General features: G+C 41.0%; 1 protein-coding gene across 1 annotated transcript in view; it reads right to left on the minus strand.

Moving 5' to 3' along the window:
- gpc1b (glypican 1b) overlaps window positions 1-23,543 on the minus strand; it is a 109,459-nt gene that overhangs the window by 3,997 nt on the left and 81,919 nt on the right. Inside the window, exons 5-9 of the mRNA XM_072668612.1 lie at window positions 5,139-5,304; window positions 3,831-3,961; window positions 2,153-2,269; window positions 1,654-1,784; window positions 603-778 (exon numbers count right to left, since the gene is read on the minus strand). Coding sequence (XP_072524713.1) covers window positions 603-778; window positions 1,654-1,784; window positions 2,153-2,269; window positions 3,831-3,961; window positions 5,139-5,304 — 721 coding nt within the window. The remainder of the gene's footprint in view (window positions 1-602; window positions 779-1,653; window positions 1,785-2,152; window positions 2,270-3,830; window positions 3,962-5,138; window positions 5,305-23,543) is intronic.

Below are 23,543 nucleotides of genomic sequence, written 5' to 3' on the forward strand. Positions count from 1 at the left end.
GACCAGAATGTAAGACATCGGAACTGGAGTAGCTGCCCACAAACGTGTGAGAGCTGTGTGGACACACATATCTGATCTTCTGAAATCCTCAGATCCAAGACATACAGCTCATAACTGTTCAGAGCTAATGATCTTTGCAATGGCTGCTTTTGCAGCTACATAGATGGGCTAAATCTCAAATGGCTCCCTTCTATCTAGTGCACTTAACCAGTCTATGTGCATAGACCCATACTGGACCAATAATGCACTATTTAGGTATAGAACCCACAGTTTCAGACTATAGTCTCTAGTGCACTAGTGAGTAGGGATCAATGTGGGATTCAGCCCTAGTTCAGAAACACATAGTTCATGTTACTGATTAGGTTGTGCACATGTGAAAAAAATCTTGCCCAGTTGTAGGGTATAACCCTATGCTGTCCCCACATAGATAGAATTCTTACCCACAGTGCAATGCCATTTTTCATTAGCTTAAAAGTGCACCCTTAATCTAGGCCCATTTGTTTCCCCATGCAAGAGAACAAGAGCTTTGTTCCAACACCACATTTATACAGGTGGGCTTAGACAAGCACATCTGGGAAATTCTGCGAACTTGGTTCACTCACTGGTGTCCTGGAAGTCTACATCATTGCCATTGATGGCGTTCTTCAGTCGATTGGTCATAATTTTAAGCTGCATGATCTGTTGCCGAATGGTCATGTCTGGCTTGGTGATGTCGATCTCCACCTCTGGGTTGTTGATCTGGCTGGCCAGTCCGTCTCCCATCACCTCTGGAAGATACCTGACACACAACATGTGGACTCAGTCTCACATACTTTTAGATTTTGTTGTACCCATGCTGCCCTCTCGTGCATGACCTTTTGAGTTTCCAACCTGTTACCGCACATAACCCTTTTTAGGTCATTCAGGATTTCCATTCATGCTGAAGTTAAGTGCGTTATTGTAGGAGGCACAAAATAGGACAGCCAGTTAAAACAGAGGTCACTCACATACATCAGTATAAAAGGCCATTACCCCCTTCAACTGTGTGTGTTAGCTCATACTTCTTCACTTTCCTAACTGTTACAGTTACAAAACTGTCACAGCTACACAGGCCCTAAAATAGAACCCTGTGGGACTCCACAAGATACGCTAAATCAAACTGTTACCAAATAATTCACTGTAGATTCTGCATTAGATAGAAAAACTGAATAAACCTAGGGTTAAATGGGTCAAATGCTCATGATTTTGTTACTGTGCCTTTATGAGTGATATGTAAATGACCTCTGTTGTGACTGGCTGCCCTATTCCATCCCTCCTATAATGTAACTTCAACATGAATAGACGGGGGTAAACTGCTGTCGACCGAATCGCATATATGAAAATACTTTGGGTTTAATGACATTACAACATACAATAAATGTATTTTGCAGTTGAATTTGATATATGGACTGTTTGGCCTGAAGAGAGAACCCTTAGAAAACATAAACAGTGTTGATATTACATCAAGCTTTTATTTCAGAAAATAGAGCCCTTTAACAGAGGCAACTCTAAAATAGTCAAAATGATGAGTGCAGCTCAGACTCTGTCCATGGTGCTACTCTGTGGCTATGCCAATGGGTGGTGCAAAGAAAATCAGCTGAACTGGGCTTGATTGTGTCGAGGTGGAGGCTGTACCTGTCTACAGCCATGCCGTTCCAGCACTTGTTCTCATCACTGGCTTTGCTCTCACGATCCACACACAGCTTCCCCGGCAACTGAACCCAGTACTGCATCATGTCCCTCAGCTTTCTGGATACGTCTGATAACTGTGGGAGAGGGGAGAGAGGAAAGGCGTTTTTTAAAATAGATTTTTAAATACTCTGGTACTACTTTGCAATGCAAGTATTTGTAGAGATTTTATTCAATATTTCGAGCTTTTTCAGAAAAAAAGGCTTTGGAATGATGAATAATACTTGGAATCTTGGAATATATTGCTTGCTATATAGCCTCCTACTAAATATATGGCACCCATTTTATATATTTATCTGCAGAAATATAAGCTTATATTACTGAAAACTAAGTATGTGTTCATACATACACCCTATATTCATAGTACACATAGTATATTTACTCTATATTTTCTCTTATATACACTAGTGTCTGTGGCCCTCTTTACAAACACACACACACCCACCAGTTTCTCCAGCCTTGTTCCTGAAGTGCTGCTGACATCCTCTGCCAGGTTCTGGCCTCTCTTTACTGGCTGCTCTGGGCTAGAGCTCTCTGTAGGAGTTCCACACGCCTGGAAGACCTAAACACATAACACACTCCTACTCACTCACTTACCAGCACTGCACATTAACAGTAATAATAATAATAATAATAATAAGCTTAATAATATGGATAAGATAATAATAATCTTGTTAATAGTCATTATAGTAATATTAAATATCATTCACAAAAGTTAAACTTAATAAAACAAATAAAATATTAATTTATGCAAATATTGAACACTCCTACTACTAATGAGAACAGTGATAATAATACCCTTAATAAACATTATTAAAAGATCATCTCATGCACTGAAAACACAGATGGCACAATGGCATTTACTGTGAATTAGATAAAATGAAATGCTCAATAACGTGATCAGTAAGAGTATGATGGTAATTATAGTCTCTTCCAGACGCCCTCTCAAACTGGACAGTCACAGGAGTGACCAATATACAGAAAACATACACAAAATCTAAATGAATAATAAATGAATCTAAACAGTGGGCTCATGCAATATTTACCATTTTTAAGCAAGCTTTGCAGGAAAAAGGTTTGACTGAGGCACAGTTATTTTTGTCCTTGAGTATTACCATAATTCCTACATAAGCAGTATGAATATTTCATAGATGCTAATTGTGTTTAATGGCAGCAATAACAGTGGAGCTTTTAATGGCTGGCCATGGGCAATGTAGCCAAGTCAACTAAAGTTCCTGTTGAATTAGAAGCACAGAGAGTACAAATACAAATAAAAACACGTAATCCAAATAAATATCAGGAAGATGGCCATATTGTTTCTTCTTTTATTTGTTTAAATGCAATCAAATCCTCACAGCAATGCTCAAAAATCCACTAAAAAGCCTTCCCTGGACAGTAGAGACAGTTACAACAAAAGCAGGATAAACTTAGCAATATTCTTGATTTGGGAAGAATCAAGGGCAATAAAAAAAGAAATTGTCTCTACTAGATTTTGGAGCATTACTGTGAGGATTTGATTGCATTCAGAGACAAGAGTGAGGTCCGGATGTTTGAATGATCACCGCCCCACCTCATTTCGAAAGCATGAATGGAGCACCATCCATCATTCCAGAGAACACAGTTCCACTGTTCCACAGCTGAATGCTGGGGGGGCTTTATACTCCTCTAGGCCACACCTGGCATTAGGAATGGTGCCAACAGGTTCATGTTTATTATCTGCTCCAGTCCTATTCTATTGGCAGTACTACTCTACAGGCACTGGACAAGCTGTGTGTCAGCAATGGGTGCAACGTAAAGTAGCTGAATGCATTGATTACAAGGGGCGTCCACAAACATCTGGACACGTCATGTTATGATACTACATTTCACTTTATGAAATTACTTTCACCAAAGCGCTGAGATAATTCGGCCTATTTCCAGACTTTTCATACTTATTCCACGTAATCCTGTCAAGTGAAACCAGCTTAGTCCAAAACCAGGAACTTATTTCTTAACTCCCTCATGATTTAGCACGCTTTTGCTACATTTGGAGGGTTCAAATCTTAGATTTCATACTAATCGGGGTGTGTGTGTGTGTGTGTGTTTGGATGTGTTGTGGGATGGTGGCCAGTCTGGTGTTGGACCTTGCTGTTGAAGGCATTCAGGTTGTCTTGCATGTAGAGGATGGCCTCAGCGATGCGCCTGGGCATGGACAGCACTGCAGCATCCATACTGTAGGGTCTGTTCAGCTTATCAGACACCTGCAACATAGTATCTACACACACACACACACACACAATAAATAACAGTGAATTATTGTGAAAAAACATCAGTGAAATTACATCTCTTCACTCTTTATTAAACTCAATACGCAACACCTATTCTGAGTGAGCTTTCATTTGGCTCTTCCTGCCCTAAACAAGCACTGAATGAAGGTCATAGTGTTCCATTTCCTACAGATGAGCTTACATGACAGGAAATGACCACTAAACCTCTGTCTTAGAAACCAGTCAACAGTCACAGTTATCAGTCTAGTGGACTAAGGCGCTGCCACTATGATCTAAGGATTGCTTGTTTAAATCCTGGGTCATGCTGCTTGCCATCAGCAGCCGGAGTCAGAAATAGCACAACTGGTCCTGCTTGCACATCACTCCTAGCATGATGGGGTCTATGTACATATATATATATAAAGACACCATCGTGTTTGTGTGTGCATGTGTATATATATATATATATATATATATATATATATATATATATATATAGCTAGTGGCTTCAGTAAGTATGTACAAAATATCAAATATTGCCATTGTCCTAATGTTTGGTAATGTAACAATACAGCATATCAGTCATCATTCAAGCAAACTTGTATCTTTAAGCAAACTATACACTTTTTCCTCTTTTGATCTAATGTGACTTTTTCCTCTTTTGATCTAATGTGACTTTTTCCTCTTTTGATCTAATGTGATCTAAAGTAGATCTTTACATCCTGTCAAATCTCATTAAGAACAGACCCATATTTTCTGAATAACATTTTAATAATCTTTTTACATGGACATCCACTGAAAGTCAAGAAGGTTTTATCCTGTAAAGTTGACCTTTTGGAGATACAAGGTCTTTGTGTGACCGTGACACTATGGTATTGTAGTTTCAATACAGAACTTGAACAAGCAGGCCCACAACGGCAGCAGATCACCCAACCACTGAACATTACGTCCTTTTACCCCAAAACTGAGTACACTGAGGAAAAGCACACTCCTTATAAACATACATTCACCTGGGGTTACTACCAACTACTCCAGCAGTTTATTAACTCTTTATTAACAGTATAGCAAAATACCCGGGACGACTCTGAAGACGTTGTAGAGAGTACCACTGATTAACATTCTAATTCTGATTCTCGTTTGGATGCTTCTTCATCATCCGAGACCCTTTAAACCGGTCTTGCCCACCTGCCAAGTTCCTCCATTCCGTGTCCAAATCTGCTTGATTGGCCAGGCAGCCCTTCATGACGTTCCTGCAGTAGCTGGAGCAGGGCTTGGCTGAGGACACGCCCCTACAGTGAGGGCAGTAGGTGAGCTTCATCAGAGCACGCACACACTCCATACTGATAGGGACCTGGAAGGAGGGAGAGAGTGAGAGGGAGAAAGAGAGGGAGGGAGAGTGTGAAGCATATTATATAATGGATTGATTTGTTCATAGTAAAATTTCTAGTAGTGAATGAACAAAAAGGGACGTTTTTTAGACTTGGAATAAACCTTGTCTTAGCCTAGTCTTGAAGATAAAAAAAACAACAAAACAAAACAAAAAAAAAAACACACAATGAACAAGAAGAGAGTATGAAAAAGACAAAGCAAAAGAAGGAGAAAGACAAAGAAAGAGATTAGAAATGAATGGAAAAATAAACACAATAAAAGAAAAGAAGAAAAGGGAGTAAAAAGGGAGAATAGGGGCATTTTACACCTAAAAATGCCAAACCAAGGTTTGTGGTTTTGTTACATTGCAAACTTTGGTCCGGTTTTGGTTTCACACTGCAGTTTAGCAAGGGCCTTAAAAACTTTGCTATGTCCAGTCTCCATCACCTCTGTGAGCTGTTCTTGACCACTGACTTGCACTACGAACTGCCTTTCCAGGTGTTTTGCCTTTCCGCCGAATTCTTCCTCCCTACCAGAATCTAACTCCCTTTAAGTGCATGCACGCCACAAACAAACAGATTACCCCAGATTCCTATTATTTCTCTTTAGAACTCTATAAAGAGTTGATCTACAGTTACTGTAAATACATTGCAAGCGCAATCTGTTGTGCCCATACCGCTGTGTGACAGGTTTTCTGCACAAAACCAACACTAGCCTGCCTCAGCTTCCTGTAATTGGTCAAAAAGTCCAAACCATTTCAAACAAACCGGACCATGGTTTAGTTTGATCCGGCTTTCTGCAAGTAACTGCAGTGTGATCTTAAGGTGGAATGTAGATGTAATGCTGTGTGATCAATAAAGCATGTAACTCCTGTATATACTTTCATACTATTCTACACAATGTAGCAAAACAGAGGACACCTGAGTGCATATGAGCTGTACATTAGAAACACAGGTGCATCAAAAACAGGTAATTGGCAAAACATTGGTGCTGACCTCATAAGGCAGCACCTTAAACTTCTCTGGACATTTGAAAAAGCATTACTGAAATCTCTTTAATGAAAGCATGTCTAAAAGGTCCAGCCACCAACCCCCCAACCTCAGTCGCAATGTCCTAACATGATGGCCAGGCAAACCTCAGGTTACACAGGAATTATTCCTGGCCCACTCTACAGGAGAATCAGGACGATTTTGAGGTCGATTTGCTCTTCCTGACAATGTGCCTGAAAGACGGTCAACCATTGAGAGCCGAGCTGAATGGAGATAGTTTAGCATTGTTTAATAAAGGCGTTGCTGTGCTTTAGAGACACGCTGTGTGCTGGGGAAACAGATTAGCTCACTGTTGCGATGCTGAACGTTCTACACCAAGCATTATAGCCCACTGCTAGGACTAGTGTTCTAGAAATGACTGTACTGTACTGAAATTTTATAACCCAGACCGAGTACTGCAAGTGACCTTTACATTACTGTAGAAATCACCAGTGCATTACCATCATTTACCATATCACACTGCTTTACACTGAAGACAACGAACCAGCAGAACATGGTGTGTTATGTCTGGGCTTTGGGTGGATGGGTCAAAAACGGGTGATTAAAGTTTCCCATCAAACTCAAGCAAACAGCTGTAATGCGTTCAGGAAGCAAATCTTTCCTCAACAACCTGGACAAGTGCACGAGCACTAAATTGCCTAGTAATCACTGTAATTTCCTTTTCTCGAGCCACAACAATTTCCCCTCTCCTCTTTAGTACAGGTCAGCGTGCACGGCCTTCAAGAGCTTCTAGGAGAGATCGAGAAAAAGAGAGAGGCGAGAACCAGGAGCCTTTCCAGCCTTCTACACTGCTACCAACCATAATCGCCACTTACCGCAAGAGCAGCATGCACCAATACAGCCACCCAGCCTAAGCATGGACAACTGAAAATGACATCACTGGAATAGCCAGCGCTGCTATGACCATACTGACCAAAGGCCTCTATTGTTAGCATTGGTAAATGAGATCTTAAAACTTTGAAGGCAATTATGTACTCAAGGAATAAAAGCCTGTACTTAAAGATTATGTAACGGGTTGACAGTTTTATGTAACGTCATGTGACGTCTGTTTACAGTCTGTGGTAACTATGTCCACTGGCTGTTTGTATTTTTGTGTTTTGCATAGCGATTGTGTCTGGGCTGGGAAAAGACCATGGTTCAGGCTGACCGAGAAGAATGAGTCAGAGTGCACACTGTTGAAAGTATAAGTTCCTTGAGGAACTTTTAGGGGTTTTTCAATTTGAAACTGTGGAGGAACCTCTTACAGTGCTTTGAGGAACCTTCAAGGGACCTTTTTCTTCTTCTAAAAAAAAATAAATAAATAAAAAAAAAATATATATATATATATATATATTATTTTTTTATTATTATTTATTTTTTTTTTTTTTCTTGAAATCTCCTCAAAGCACCATAAGAGGTTCCTACACAGTTTCGAATTGAAGAACCAATAAAAGTTCTTCAAGGAACTTATACTTTTAACAGTGATAAGCTCTGCTTTGTCATGCCTTTAGTGGAGATGTTGCTCTAGACGTTACTGATCAAATCTGGCTAAGCCCTGAAATGTAGAAAGAATTTGGAACTACTAATTGGTGGTTATTACTATGCTTGGTTATGTATCATACTGGAAGTAAAACCAACAAATCTGTAGTCAGCACAAAAGTACTACCAATAAATAGCCAAAGAGGCCCAAAATATGACTAGAAACAAGGGCTTGGAATAGTTTTTTGATCAAAATCACAACTTAAGCGATCACAATTTTCTAATTGCAGGCGCTGCAATCTGAATTATAGCAGCCTGCAAGCTTTACAATAAAAAAATGAACTATACATACAATGCAATTGAACGTGGAAACGTCCTGCTGATGACCAATCAGAGGCCACTAATAATGCATATGCAGAGCATGATAAGCAGGAACAACTATTAACAATCAGCTCAAGGCTGGACACCAAAGCACCAAATGGTGGTAGGGCAACATTTGTTGGTTCTTCATTGTACTTTATTGTGCATTTAGCTGGTCACAACTATTAGAGATCACAAATACAGCATATATCATCAGCGGGGAATGACCAGACAGATTGGCGCGGATAGAAAGGCTACAGTAACTCAGATAACCACTCTGTACAACTGTGATGAGCAGAAAAGCATTAAACATGTCCAACCTTGAGGCAGGTTTGGCTATAACAGCACAGACTACATCTGGCTCTACTTCTGTTAGCCAAGAACAGTAAGCTGAGTTACTCCTGAAACTCGGTAGAATATGCCAATGCTATCTCTGCCTTCTCTGTCACATCCTTTAAAATGCATCATTTCATCTCTTCCCCTACATGGTTTGGCACAGTCATTTATTTTTAAATAGCCCATAGCCTTTTTTCTGTCAAATTAATCAGTTTTTGGCCGTGTTTAGTTGACGGTAGGCAGAAGTCTGGCTTCCGAGACTACTGAGTGACTAAGTGGAACTTTCAGTACTAAATATAGACTCTGTAAGGACTAACATAATACCATATACCAATAAACTTGTTCATGAACAGCATCAATTTTGTTTCTTTTGACACTGTCGGTTGCTTGGGTTGCACTCACATAGCATTTCACTACAGTCTCAGTTCAGCAAGGTATCTAGTTCAGTATCTCAGTTCAGCTAGGTATCTGCAGTGTGGAAACATGAACTCTGACCAAGATCATTCGTTTGCGTCTCACAATAAAAAACATCCATAGGATTAGTTCACCAAGTCCTGTAGATCCCTACATTTATTTGATTGACTACAACAAACTGACTGACTTATTCTCCATCATTTGTGATCTTACTTTTGGGAATATCTTGGAATTCAGGCTAGAGTAAACCGCTGCAACATCAAGGTCTCTATAATAGCTGCTACTGCCCAGCATTAGGCCCAATTTGCTTTCTATACAGTCTTCACACCATGTAGATTTTTTCCCCTTTTGTTCATTATGAGTTACCACGGAAACAGCAGAGTCTATGGACAGAGCAGGGCTTCTGATGTGTGTCCGCAGAGGTGTGACATTTCTACTCAGCAAAATCTGCTGGCCTCACCATTCTGTGCTTTAAAGGCGAGATGGCTGATATTGGCTTTAACACCCTGCATTTGGCCAAGCTTTTCTGTAGAGTGGATAGCTGTTAAAGTCTCTCCACTGTTTGAGAAATGGTTTGTATCTCTAGTAACTATTCAAAAGCAAGGCATTTCTTTCATTAGCAACGGCAGTGAAACACAAAATGACCTTTCTGAGAAGTCTGATTTGGAAAGGGAAGGGGAAAAAAACTATAAAGGAAAGGAAAACTCTAGGACGGAAAGAAAACCTTTGGAAAGGAAGGAAATGAAAGGGATTGGAAGGGAAAGAAAGGGAATGGAAGAGCTAGGAAAGGAAAGAAAACTCTTAATGCAAGAGAAACTTTGAAAAGGAATGAAAAGGAAAAGATTCGAAAAGAAAGGAAAGGGAAGCTGGAAGGAAAAGGGAAACTCTGGAGAGGAAAGAAAGCTTTGGAAAGAAAAAGAAGGAAATGAGAAGGAACTGAAAGAAAAGGAAAGAAAAGGAAGAGATAGGATAGGAAAGAGTAAAGGAAAACCATGGAAGGGATAGATTAAAAAAAACGATCCAATGGAGCATTAGCTTTGCTGTTGCTATAAGCTATACCATGTGATTTGTAGCTAGTGTAAGGGGAGACTTTGCTGAGTCAGACAAGCTCGGTAAGAATTCTTCAGCATCAAGGTCAGAGAGACTGTAATACAGTGTATAGCTGTTATGTAAAGTGTATACTATTACCCTTGTCTTAGAGAAACTGGAGATTAGCACCAATGGCCTCTTTGTCTCTGTCAAGGCAGGCTTGTTTCACAAACAGCTGTCTCTTAAATGCCACAGGCATTATTACACCTATCAACACGACCTCATATCCAAAGCGATTGAAGAGCAAAAGCTATTTATGTTGGCCCAAGCCCTGATAGAGCATAAATTACTCCGGTATCAGGAACATAAATTACAAAGATATAATGTCTATTGGGATCAGCCAAGATGTGCCTTCAAGGCATCTGAAGGGTGTAGAATCTATCAGGGTTTCTTATTTATGACTGATTTACACAAGGAGAAGCGCTTCAAGGCTGTTCCGCTACATCTGATGTTACGGAGGTACAGCATAGAGTTGAGTGGCATTCGTGAGTATGCATAAGCAGCATGACTTCAATTAGGAATCGTGTATAATGTATTCATTTAATTGACTATTACCTGCGGGACATTCCATCAGACTATTAAAACACTGGAGACGTTTAGCTTTTGTTGGATGGTCCATTATCGAGGTCTAATAGACGCTTACCTGACATTCAACTAACATTCAACTGAATATGTATTCAATACAACTGAACCTTAACACCTGAACTGAACCTAACCTTAATCTTAACCTAGACCTTAAATCTAACTTATAACAAACTCTAAATGGGTAAAGTTAACCCCTTAAACAGCCTAGGGCCCGCTGGTGGGCCAAAAGAGTTTTTACAAACTTCTGTTACCAAAGAATAGCCACCAGTTTGTACAGAAGTCCCTGTAGTTACTGAGTAATACACCTTAGTGTGTTATAAGCTTTGCAGTGTTAAGGGATTAAGATTATGGTTACATTCAACAGTCATTTACATTCAGCTTGGTTGAATTTATTAGGCATTCAATTGAATGTCAGGTGAGCATCTATGATGTACCATCCAAGTAAAGTGATACCCATTTAAAACTCACTGGTGAAGACAGATCTGTATGAACAACTTTGAACAAAATCATTTACTTTTGATGGATCACATGAATGCCTTGATTAATCAGAACAAAGACAGAAACACTCAATGAAACTACGCCAGATCTAGAAGCACATCCACACACACAACAAAATTGACTGCCTGGGTCCATATGCATATTGCAGGCGATTGCAATATTACCAACAACGCAAAGGCCAATATTGTAATAATGATAAACACTATAGAGCAGCCCAAGAGTCTATCAAAGGCAGCTAGATGCAAGGAAACAAAAAGCTCTTTTTGCTTTTTTTTGACATTTTGACTCAAAACAAGTCTGCAAGTCAGACAAGGCCTTTCTTTCAGACACCTACACTCTTTTTTATGAAACACACAAACACACACACTTGTGCAGAGAGCCCTTGAGGGAGTTGTGACTCACACATTTTTAATGAGGAGAGAGAGAGAGTGAGAGAAAAAAGAAATAACGCATGGGAGAGAGGAGGAAAAAGACAAGGGGACAGCCTGGTCAGTGAGAACGGTGATAAAGGAAAGCGGGAGGAAAACAGTGGCAGCAGGAAGACGCCGAAAGAGAACAAGACGAGAGGGCAGACTCATGAAATAGGAGCCAGATTGGGGATCTTTGTGTATGTGTGTGCATGTAGCAAAAATGAGCGTAGGAGACAAGGAAAGTGAGAAAGAGCGAGTGTGGGAGAGAGAAAACGAGAAATAGAGAGGGAACATGTTAATGGAGGGGAATGATGCCACATCAACCACTCAAGAGCATCTGTGACTCATCACGTCATTAGAAAGCTGGACAGAGGCCCAACAGCGGGTTCATGCAGTACAGATCCACAGGCCAGCAACAGTTCCAGTGCCACACTTGGAATGGGAAGTCTAGGCATGGGGTAATAGAAATCTTCTAGATGTCTAGATATCTGGCACTGGAGTTCTAGGCATCAGGACATGGGGTTCTAGAAATCTGGGCAAGGAATTCTAGAAAGAAGGCTAGGCTTGAGGTTCTAGAAATCTGGGCAAGGAATTCTAGAAAGAAGGCTAGGCGTGGGGTTCTAGAAATCTGGGGAATTCATTTTAGAAAGAGATCTAAGGATGAGGTTCTAGAAATCTGGACAATGAATTCTAGAAGGATGGCTAGGCATAGAGTTCTGGAAATCTGAGCAAGGGATATTAAAAGTCTGTGCAAGATGTTCTAATGATCCGACAATGGGTTTCTAGAAGTCTATTTCTTCCAGAAATCCGGGTGAGGGATCCTTGAAGTCTTTATAGGGATTTCTAATAATCTGGAAATGGAATTGCAGAAATGTGTCCAATGAGTTCTAGGACACTTGGAGTTTCTAGAAATATGGGTATACAGTAGTTCTCTAGAAATGACCATACATTTCAGAAATATGTCCATAGTGTTCGGACAATGGGTTTCTAAATGTGTACAGGGATCTCAGAGTACACTGTTCTACAAATCTGGGTATGGGGTTCTAGGAGTCTGTGCACTGGGGTTTAGGAACACTATTCATGGTGTATTGGAACTCTTGCCCCCAGTCTAGATAATCAAGACCCATTCAAATAACTCTTAAACAGCCTAAATGCATGAACTCAGGACCAGCATAGATCTTAAAGATGCTAACAGAAGAATCTTGTTCTGTCTGGATCGTTCTTTCACTTTCCTCATTTTCTCACACGAGTTCCTCCTCATCATACTAACGAACAAATCTGGCATCAAACACCAAAACAATGAGCGTAATGGAATTAGCCACTCAGCTAATGCTACACTACCTGGAGGTTAAGGCATACTGCCTGTTCTGGGGTTTGCTGGTAGCACAGGCTACATCCTGATAGCTAATTAAGTTACGTGCCGAGATTGAAGCAGATAAAGCGATTACAACAGGCACCGCAGGGCATACATTACACACACGCCGCTAATCTCTACTGATTATTCGTCTTTTTACTCAGTAATTTCAGAGGTGAAATGGTGGAAGAGAGTCCATGGCAGTTCTGAGTCAGTGACTTTTAGACAAATGGAGAAGTCATTTATTACAGAGTGCCTGCCAAAGCTGGGAGGGCATGTGTAATTGGTCACATTAACCATCTTAAACGGTTATTGGAATACTGCAAAATTTTCCGGCACACCGCAGACATAGTTTAAGTATCACTTTCAGTGGACCCTAAGCCGCCTGGTTCATAATATTATTATTTAAGACTATTATCTTCTCAGTTAAGACCGTTATCATTCCCAGACAGTGCTATGCTTCAACAGTCTGTGTACCAGACTGTTTACAGTAAAGTCTCTTTGCTCTTGTCTATTTAGGCTATAACCTAAGAACGAGGCTGTTTGCAGGAAGGTCACTTGTCTGGACCTGCTTCAACCATGTTGATTTACGATGGTCAGAAGACTCACTGCTCCTCCTTTTAAGTTGCATACTGCCTTAACAGCAGAAGGGAAAAACAGTCCTAACTGGTCAATGTACAAAGATTTTACTCATTTTAGTCGGTTTGGAGCATTTCTCCGTTTATTCTGCAAGGTATATTGCACAAACGTGGCTGCTGAGGGTACAGATTCTGTAGGGTACATGACCTCAACCTTGACCGACGCATCTTAGCATAGTCAATACCAACCTGGATGGATCAGTGCTATTAAAAATATACATTTATGATAGCCTACGTTAGGAGCATATACTCATCAGCTGAACTGATTAGCAAGCCTGTTATCTCTGTGTTCCACTTTCCAGTTAGTTTCAACCTACCAGATACACTCACCAAACAAGCAAAGATGGACATTTTCCACCACCTCATGCAGAACATCATGTAGCCATCATGATAAAAGCCAAATAAACGTGTATATGGCTTTTTCCCAATTGTGTAAACATCTTCTAAAGACAAATGGGGAGGCTTGCAAATACGTAGCTGAGGAAAGCTGTATTTTCAACAGGATTACAGAGCCCTGCACAGTTCCATTTTGCTTCTAGTTTTGGGCTGAATTGCTTGGTTTTGCATTTTCAAGACCACATGTGCTACAAAGGGTTCTTTGAGTGATACCTTCAGAATAAAATAAATACATAAATAAATAATTAGGATCCATAAAGAGCCATTTCTGAGGCTGAAAGATGGAAAGCACACTTAATAGCCACTGAAAGGCAGTACAACTGAATTCAACATCCGCATTTAATCCATCTATGGCAGCGAAAACACACTTACACTAGCGAACAGAGTAAGAGGCAGCCACCTCAGCAACCAGGGAGTAACTGAGCTGTGAATGTTGAGGGAGGAGAAGATGATGTTCCTTCACTCCCCAAACTTTACTTCCTGCCTGTCCGGGTGACTGAACCAGTGACCTTTGAGTCCCAAGCCTACTTCCCTAGCCTTCAGGCCAAGGCTGCCCCATAAAGAAGTCAACGCAAAGGTTCTTTACCAATTTAAAGGTTCTTCTCACTCAACTTTAATTATACATAAATAGTCTTTCCAGATTTTTACCTTTAAGCACGTCTAACATGCAGCCACTATGGCCTGGGGGTCACAAGTTTGAATCCCAAGGCATGTAGCTTTGCCATCAGCAGCCGGAGTCTGAGAGAGCACAATTGGCCATGCTCTCTTCAGGTGTTACAGGTGGTACAGGCGTCTGTAAGCTGGCGCAGTGGAGTTGGGGACCTGGTCCTTTCATTTGAGCGTGTAGGCTGCTCTGCTGGCTTCCCATGTGTTGGAGGAGTCCTTATCTTACCCTAGTGCTAGGGGGAGCTTCAAACAGGTGGGTTAACTCCAGTTTTGGAGTAATCACGGCAATCAGGAATTATATTAGCTCTGCTCATAGAAAAGCTCATAACTCCAGTTCAGTCCTTCCTTTTCTCGTTAATGCTCTATTCAAACCGTTGCCCCTAAAGGCCGTCTCCAGTGTGGGATGCGTTGCCAGCTTGGAGGAGATGTGTTCTCTTTAAAGGCATTCTCTGTAGTAATTAGAGAGAAATATGAGAGCTCTCCTCCTTCTCAGTGAGAGCAAAGAAATGCACACTGCCTGGCCCAGTTACGAGGACAGGAGGAATACACTGTCCTTAAAAAGAATGAAGAAAGCTAGGATGGGAACAGCTGTGCTCAGTCACTCTTTTAGCTTCTCTCTTTTATCTCCCCTTTCTCTCCTAAACATTTCTTTCCTCATGTCATTGTTCCTTTTTTTTACAACTCCAATTAAGAGTTGTCAAACTCTTCCTCTTTAGTTTGTATCTGCTTGACAGATGCTGTGTGTCTTTCCTCTCATACGAGGAAAGGGAGGGCGCGCAGGACAGACGAGTAATGAGCGAACTAGTTCAGGTTCCTTTTAAAGAAAAAGTCATCCAGCATATTACTGCACTGAAACTGGCACCAAATCAGTGGCAGCAAGCAGGCGGGCGGGCGAGGTAGGAGCGAGCAAGAGAGAGAGAGAGAGAGAGAGAGAGAGAGAGAGAGAGAGAGAGAGAGAGAGAGAGAGAGAGAGAGAGAGAGAGAGAGAGAGAGAGAGAGAGAGAGAGAGAGAGAGAGAGAAGACTATGTATCAGATATCACTTCTGCTTCTTGGAGGAAACTATTCAAGCCTCATATAATACAGCCGATTTTAAAACCGTTCGTTCAAAGGTCCGTTTTACTGGCCTTTGAGTTAAAGCATGAGGAACACACTGGGAACTCCAAGACCCTTCATTTGCTTCAAGCTGTGATGTGTGTTTGTATAAAACACTGACCAGGGATGTGTTCAGGGTGTGTTGCTCCCTCCATGACCAGTCACAAAAGCTGACAGTGAAGAGAATTTCATTGTGTACCAAGAAGGCGATGAGTACAAGATGATCAGACCTGGAACATTCCTAAACCCTGTTCACAGGGCCCACGCTTGGCATTAGACATGGTGTCAACAGGTTCATGTTCTAGAGAGTCCTATTCTATTGGCAATGCTTCTCTACAGGGACTAGGCAAGCTGTGTGTGTGTGTGTGTGTGTGTGTGTGTATGCATCTGCACTGCTATGTAGAGGAGTGCGTCCATTACGAGGAGTGTCCACAAACATTCAGATGTATAGTGTATATCGCTGCTGTCCAGTGAACAACATGCATCTCCATTTTTGTCAGTTTTTAGTTTTTTTCCATGGTTTGAACCCTGTAGCTGCTCTATACACTGTGTAAGTAATCCAGGCTGAACAGACAATGCAATAGAAATTGAGTGAGCAGAGCCTGTGGAACCTGCATCTTTCCATTGGATGTAATAGTATTTGAAGAGAATATGCCCTTCTGTCTAATCGCAGCCCTAGCACCTTTTGTTGGTGGTGATTAAGCATTTGCTGCAGGTGATTAGATAGACTGAGAAAGGCTGGAGCACGCATTTAACACCACAGGCGCTATTGGTGTTAGCTTCATGCAGGCCATCATCACTGGTAAGAGCATTACGGATTGGAAGTGGGTGGCAGAACAAGCATGGAAAGCACAAATAAAGAGCATGTTAGTCCCTGTGGTGCCTAATTCACACGCACAGATGCAAAAACCTCCTACACACACACTCATATCCACACAGTAAGAGAAGGAGGACATAAAAGAAAGTTCAGCACATAATTTGTCATCTTTGACTGGTTCCCATTTCCTGTTCTCGGTCACACTTTTTTTGTTTTTTTTGTCTTCATTTGCTTGTCATGCATTTGCACGCACACACACGCGCGCACACATACCTTTGCCTTTTTCAGGACGCAGGGTTGACAGCTTCTCTATATGAAGCTAACCTTGACTCCTGGAGGGGGTTGTATTTAAAGTCAAGTCTGTGCTTTCATCACTCGTTCTCTTCATCTGTCACCTCCTCATACAGGACACCATCGCTCATGTCATTCTTTTTAATGGGTTTACTGAATGTATGGCTCGCACTCTGGGATAGTCCCTTGGAACATGAAACAGAGAATCAGGTGTGTTTGCATTTACAAATGTAAATTGGGAAAGGGTGGTCATGCAGACTCAACGATCCACCTGCGTGAAATTGAGCTCGCATGGTGCTTGCCACAAAAATTGCCACCCATAAAGAAATCGACTGAAGCAGAGCATTTCACCTAGCATATTCACTTTGCATTCAGTTAATCATTTTAGAAAGGTCAAAGAATATCTTAAAGAAGCCTAGACAACCTGGCATCTAAGGCCTAGGCATAAAACTTCTCCATTTTCCGGGCCTCGGCTATTAGAATGCCACCAGTTTCAAATCTTTGTTTTAACTATGGTGTTCAGAGTGTGAAAAGAAGTTGAGTGAAGTCATTAAGTTGTTGACCTAGAATGTAGACTGAATTCTAGGTCACTCTACAAATCACCATCATTAGATTTGAATAGTACAGCAGAAGCCAAAGTAATAACATAGGAAAGGATTAAACAGTGTTTTGCTGAGACGCAATGTAATGAATACCTGGATGGAGAGTTCATTATTCCGATACTGGGACCTGGAAAGGTTTAACAAGTATTCTATTACCCATGCCTGCTCCTGCTCAAACTACTACTCTAATACTACTCAACTACTACTCAATTTCTGCATATTTTAATGCTTGAGATGTAAAAAGTCATTCAGAGTGAGTCTGGTGTAAATTTGCTTACTGTAGAGAACTTGCAGACGTATTTCTTTGCAGTGGTGGTGAAAGGAACTGGGTGTCAAAATGTCTATAGCGCAAATATAGCCATTTTATTTACTATCCAAAATCACCAGTGAACCTGCACATGATATTAAAGTTAAAATACTTGTACATTAAAAAAATCATGGGTACTTTTTCAACTTACAGTGCATTGTAAGTAGCTTTGCGACCGGTCTACCTTAAAAATGAGGTGCGCTTTACAAAATAACTGTGATGTGATGCAGCTTTTGAGCTATGAAACTCTTTAGACATCTGGCTCCATTCATCAAAGTGAACACTTCTGACTTGGATTCTCTAGAGAATTTCGCCATTAAAACCACTGTGAATAATCATATTTACATCCTAACAACCTACTTATGCCTTATTAAATTCTGAAAGATCAGGGACATGTCACTAGTCAGCTATCCTGATGTGGATCACAGTGTGAAACAAACAAACAAAAAAAATGCTCAGCTTCATTTCTGGTAATGACTTGCTCATCACTTCCTGCCAACTGTTCTTGCCGATATAAGGCAATGTGTCTAAGGGACCTTGAGCTAATGTGTCAGATTCATATCATTGCAAAAGTGGGTTTCCTGGGTCTTGTCAGGTGTTTGTGTGTGTGTGTGTGGGGGGGGTGTTATTCATTGACCTTTAGTTTAGCAACAGCATCAGTAGTAGTTCCCCTGTTTTTGCCTTTGCCATCAGAAGCTGGTAAATGTATCAGTCAAATGACCTTAAAGCCAAACTGCTGCAACCACAAACCACAAAGCATTGGTCATAGAGCAAGAAGGAAAAAAGATAACCAAGTTAACAGCTGTTCATTTACATGTGCCAATAGCAATGCATAAACCACACCATCATGCAAAACACTTTCATGTGGTTGAACCTGACAGTAAACGTCCCAGTACAAAGACGTAGCTTTTCAAACATGTTTGGTCACTCTGACCCATCCTGATACACGCACTGATCAGCCACTAGCAGTTGATTAGGTCCTCCACTTGTGCAATCACCACAGATCTGACCAATCGAGGCATGGAAGGCGTCCTGAGGTATCAGCAGCAGATCCTTTAAGTCCGGGAAGTTGTGAGGTGGTGCCTCCACCACAGGTCTGACCAATCGAATCAATCAGTGAGTCTTAGGTGTCTGTGATCCTGCCGGTGGTTTACCGGTTGACCTTTGTTGGAACATTTTTAGGAGGTAATGACCACTGCTTACCAGGAAAACCCCATAAGACCTGCCTAAGGTTTTGGAGAATCCGACAGAGAAAGGACAAGAGAACAAAACTAAAATCTGCGGCTCTGCTAAAATAAGGAAACACAATGAGCCTAATAATCGAATAATAATAATAATAATAATTATAAAAATAGGTTTCATTTACATAGCATGTTTCCTAGTCCAGCATGAATCATGAAAATCTAGTTCTTTGATTCCGAGAGTGTAATAAATTAAGCAATATGATGCCATAGCTTTATTTTAAGGTTTCTTGCTCATTCTGTCTGTTCAAATACTGTATTGTAAGAGACCAGCTCTGTGAAAGTTTAGGATGGGTCACGTCTATGACCCAGTTTACATGTGGCTACTTCATGTGACTAGTATCTCAACTGTATCCTATAAGATTTTCACCACATGCATTTACAGTTGGTAGTCAAATGAGTCTCCTGTTGGTCAGAATATGCAAGTTTGTTGAATGCCAATTATTACCGGTGTTTCAGGGTGTCTTGGAGCATCTGGATGCATTCACACTGGATCAGACGCTTCAGACCACCTCCTGCAGTGGTTTAAGTGACCGGATTTGTATCGGTTTGAAATGCATCTTTGGTGTGTTTACACTTGAACTTTTGTGTGGCTTGGACTTGTCCAGATATAATCCTGACACTCAAGACACATGACATGACCAGATATAAATAGGGTCTATGTCAGTTTGTGTGCGCAGTGTGGTTTCTCAAGTCTCTCTTTCGAGATGCGAAGATGACCCGTAAAACAAAAACCTGACATAGTGCTTATCTCGCTCACATTTCCTGATACCACATTTGAGCATAAAGATAAGGTGACCAGGAGTAAACGGGGTCATAGGGTCTGTGTGACTCATTTTCCACAAGTCAGAATTGGGGTGAATTCTCAAACCTCTGCACAATTTTCCCTAGACACTCTACTTTGCATTTCTAGACAAAACTTAACTTCCAACCACGTGTAACAGAGAGTACAATGATAGACAAGTAAGTTAAGTATAGTGAAGAATGCCTATACAAATAAGTACAGCTAGAGGGAATCAGTGTATCAATTAAACACCTTCTGGCTGTTGTCATGTTTCAGTAAGATATGTTAAAAATCATGTTTTTTTTTTGGGTGATAATGTCATTATCGAGTGTGCCTTTGTTCATTATGAAGTGAGAGTTTAAGAGAGCAAAGCTAACATGCTTGACAACAGTTCTTCCACCAGCAGACTCCATAATTAAAGTCAGGCAGAACAAAGAAAGTGAGTTCAATCCAGCATGAGGTTCAAGAGACAAAACAAGAAAGCCCAGGCAAGCCTAGTTTTGCCGGACCTCCACTGGCTGCATAGAATAGTCAATGGCATTTCAAACAATGTGGAGTTGGAACCAAAATTTCGACACTTTATTTTAAAAAAGCTTCTGTGGCATGAAATGACCTCTATTATGTTACATGTACCATTATATGTGACCCGGCCTGGCCTTGACCTCGGAGTTTCTAGATAAGAAGGGCCCAAGAGCTCATGAACTGCGGTGACAATGCTGGGCAAGGCTGGCACACCATAGTAGCGATGCTAACGCTGTGGTAGCACTCCTGGATGAGGCTGGCTTCCCACACATTGCTAATGTTGCAGGTACGACGTTGAGCCGACATGCTGTTGCTACAAACTTTGACACAAATATGAATGCCACAGTACGTCTTCGCACCACTTTCCATTTACAATAATACCTCAAGCAAGGAGATCCAACCTCAGCTTACCTAAGACTACATCCTCTCTCAACAGCACATATACCTGTTAACTTTGTGGCAAAATGTAGTCCTTAGACCATCAGTATGAGAAAATGTCTCCCCTAGGCAAATAATAGGCAGTTCTTGCACATGCGCCTTTCAACTGGGCCCCACAGTCAGTCAGTTAGTCACTCAGCCAGTCAGTAAGTGAAATTGCAAGACAGGCCAGGGCAGGTAGGAGTAGCATTATCACTCCATTTAGGGAAGCAGGAGCAGTTTCAAATACAAGTCAGTCATTTTATTGAATTAAATAACCCCCCCAAATCCTCCTTCACGCACGGTGCTCCCTCCCCTCAGTTCCTCAGGGAAATTAAACAGAATCAATGAAGACATTACTGTGGAGCTCATGATGGCTGTGATTGCCAGGACTAGCCACAGTCATTTATTTATACACACACACACACACACACACACACACACACACACACACACACACACACACACACACACACACACACACATTGCAAGTACACCCTGTGCTAGAGGCAAATTTGCAGAAAAAGGCTTGGTTTGGTCTCTTCAAAAAGAGCTTTGGATCTAATGGATTGACCAAAATTCTACCATAGCTAATAGGAAAGTAATTAGGCAGCAGGAAGCCTAATGCCGTTTGCTACACTCTTCAATTACACTCTTAGTCAAAGCTAATTCTTCTTACCCATGACTAACATACATTTTTTTGTCTAAACATTTAGCTATAAAACTAAAGTTTAGCCTGACATTTCTGAAGCCTAGATGAATAATCTATGTATTAAAATGTCAAATTTAAGGCAAAGAAAAGGGACCGTACCCATGTTTCCAGGGCTCTATACTCCCTGAACTCTGTATATGATGCCTTAATATGGTATATCAAGGAAACCTTTGAATGGGTTCCTAAGGTCATGGTTCATCAAGGGTCACACACAGCGTTGTGCTTTAACAAAATACAATGTAACAGCGTTATCAGGATACAAAAATGAATACATAAATAAATCAATTGAAAACTGTAATTCATAAGTAAGTAGGTGATTACAAGATTACATTACAGCCTAAACAGGATCACTACTTTTCCCATGTTTGTTTCTAATCGAGAGAGCAAGCCTAAAATGCTGCTATTGTTGTCTGCATTGAACGGAATTGATGCACCCAGAAGCACACTAGCTGAGTGTAGCAGCACCCCTGGTGGAGAATCTTGAGCTTGCGTTTCTCGGCATGGCTGTAAAAATTAGTGTTGCACCGATACTGGTACCGTATCAGTATTGGCAATGATACTGGCACTTACACACAGTATCGGTATAGTTTAAACAACCAGTAAATGGTAAATAGTTACCATTAAACAGACATTTAATTAAACGTTTTTTTTTTTGTTTTTTTTTAATGTGGTGTTTTTTTGGTTCCGAGACCAAATGTTGAGCTTCAGCAACATGTTTACTTCTATGGCCAAACATTAAATATGTAGTTATTCAACCAGTAAATGCTGTTTTCAAGCTTATTACATCCTATTTGGTATAAAATATCCAAACGTACAACCTATAAAATGTGTAACACTATAAATTTTAATACTCAATAGATGGCCATCTCAATTTAATACTTGATTATAGCCATCTATTATTAAAGTCAGTATTAAAGTCAGAATTGGAATGGGACTCTGTATGGACAGGTACTTGATAATCTGGTATCGGAAAGGAAAAAGTGGTACTGGCGCATCCCTAAAAATGCATTCACTAATGGACATAAACAAAATATTGACATGCCAGCACTGGTGGCACTGTGTGATGGGGAGTCCCAGCTAGTGGGTGTGAAATCATAATTAAAGAAATTGGGGATGTGAAAGCCCCCAAAACCACATGCTAGCCTTCACTGTCATAACACTAGCAATGACTACATTGGGGAGAACGTCCCCCTGACACAGTAAATACTTAACAAACGTGGCAAAGCGGCATGGGTTGGGATTCAAAACCCCCGGCCATAGTGGAAGCACACTAGACCGCTGGACCACCTGGAGCCAAACTCTGACACGCAAATTTGCGTCCTCGACCAATAGCAATACTGCTCTGGTTGCGTGACCCATGACATGCCCTGTGCGGGTGGTCAGAATTCTGGAAGCACTGCTGATGAGCTCCACAAACTCAGAAAGGCTTATTTTAACAGACTGTAATTTATGGTCATTTTAATAACATCATTTTATTACAATAATGATCAGCGTAGTCATATTGCCACCCTTTACTTTACACCACCAGTTCCCATTAAGCTCTGACATGAAGATCAGTGAATCTGAGAAGAGCCAATCTGAGATGTATACATTACTAAAACACACCCTTGTTGTGATGATTCTACTCCCTGATGGGAAGCAAGACAAGCTCTTCTCTTGACCTCCTATGGCCTCTAAGCAAGACTTCAACAGGGATGGGCTGGGAATGTGTGTGTATGTGGCCCAGCATCTCTATGTATGTGTGTAGGTGTTGGTGGAGATGGGCAGAGGACATCTTTCACTGGAATGTTGACATTAATTGCAGCTGCAGTGGCTGATTGCTATGGCACAGCGTGTGCCTTATCCACAATGTGTGTGTATGTGTGTGTGTTGATTGCCCAGGCCTCAGGGTTGTTCCTGACGGTCCTGCTTCCTTCCAACCATATTGCTGCTCAGGTTGTTTTTAAGACTGCCATCAATTTGCAGCTACAGCTGTTTGTGTTTGCATGCAAATATAGATGTGTTTGTGTGTGTGTTATGAATATAGTAAATGCAAAGAGGAAATGCATGGAAAGAAGCCTAGAGGGAAAAAAAATGAAAAAAGGACAAATGTACTGAAGGACGGATAAGATGTGAAGACAGAACAGAGGAACAGAACATTTCCCCAAGACACATTAAATCACGACAAAAGAGAGATCAGAGGG

The sequence above is a fragment of the Salminus brasiliensis genome, chromosome 23 (assembly GCF_030463535.1).
Source record: "Salminus brasiliensis chromosome 23, fSalBra1.hap2, whole genome shotgun sequence".
NCBI lineage: Eukaryota > Metazoa > Chordata > Actinopteri > Characiformes > Bryconidae > Salminus > Salminus brasiliensis.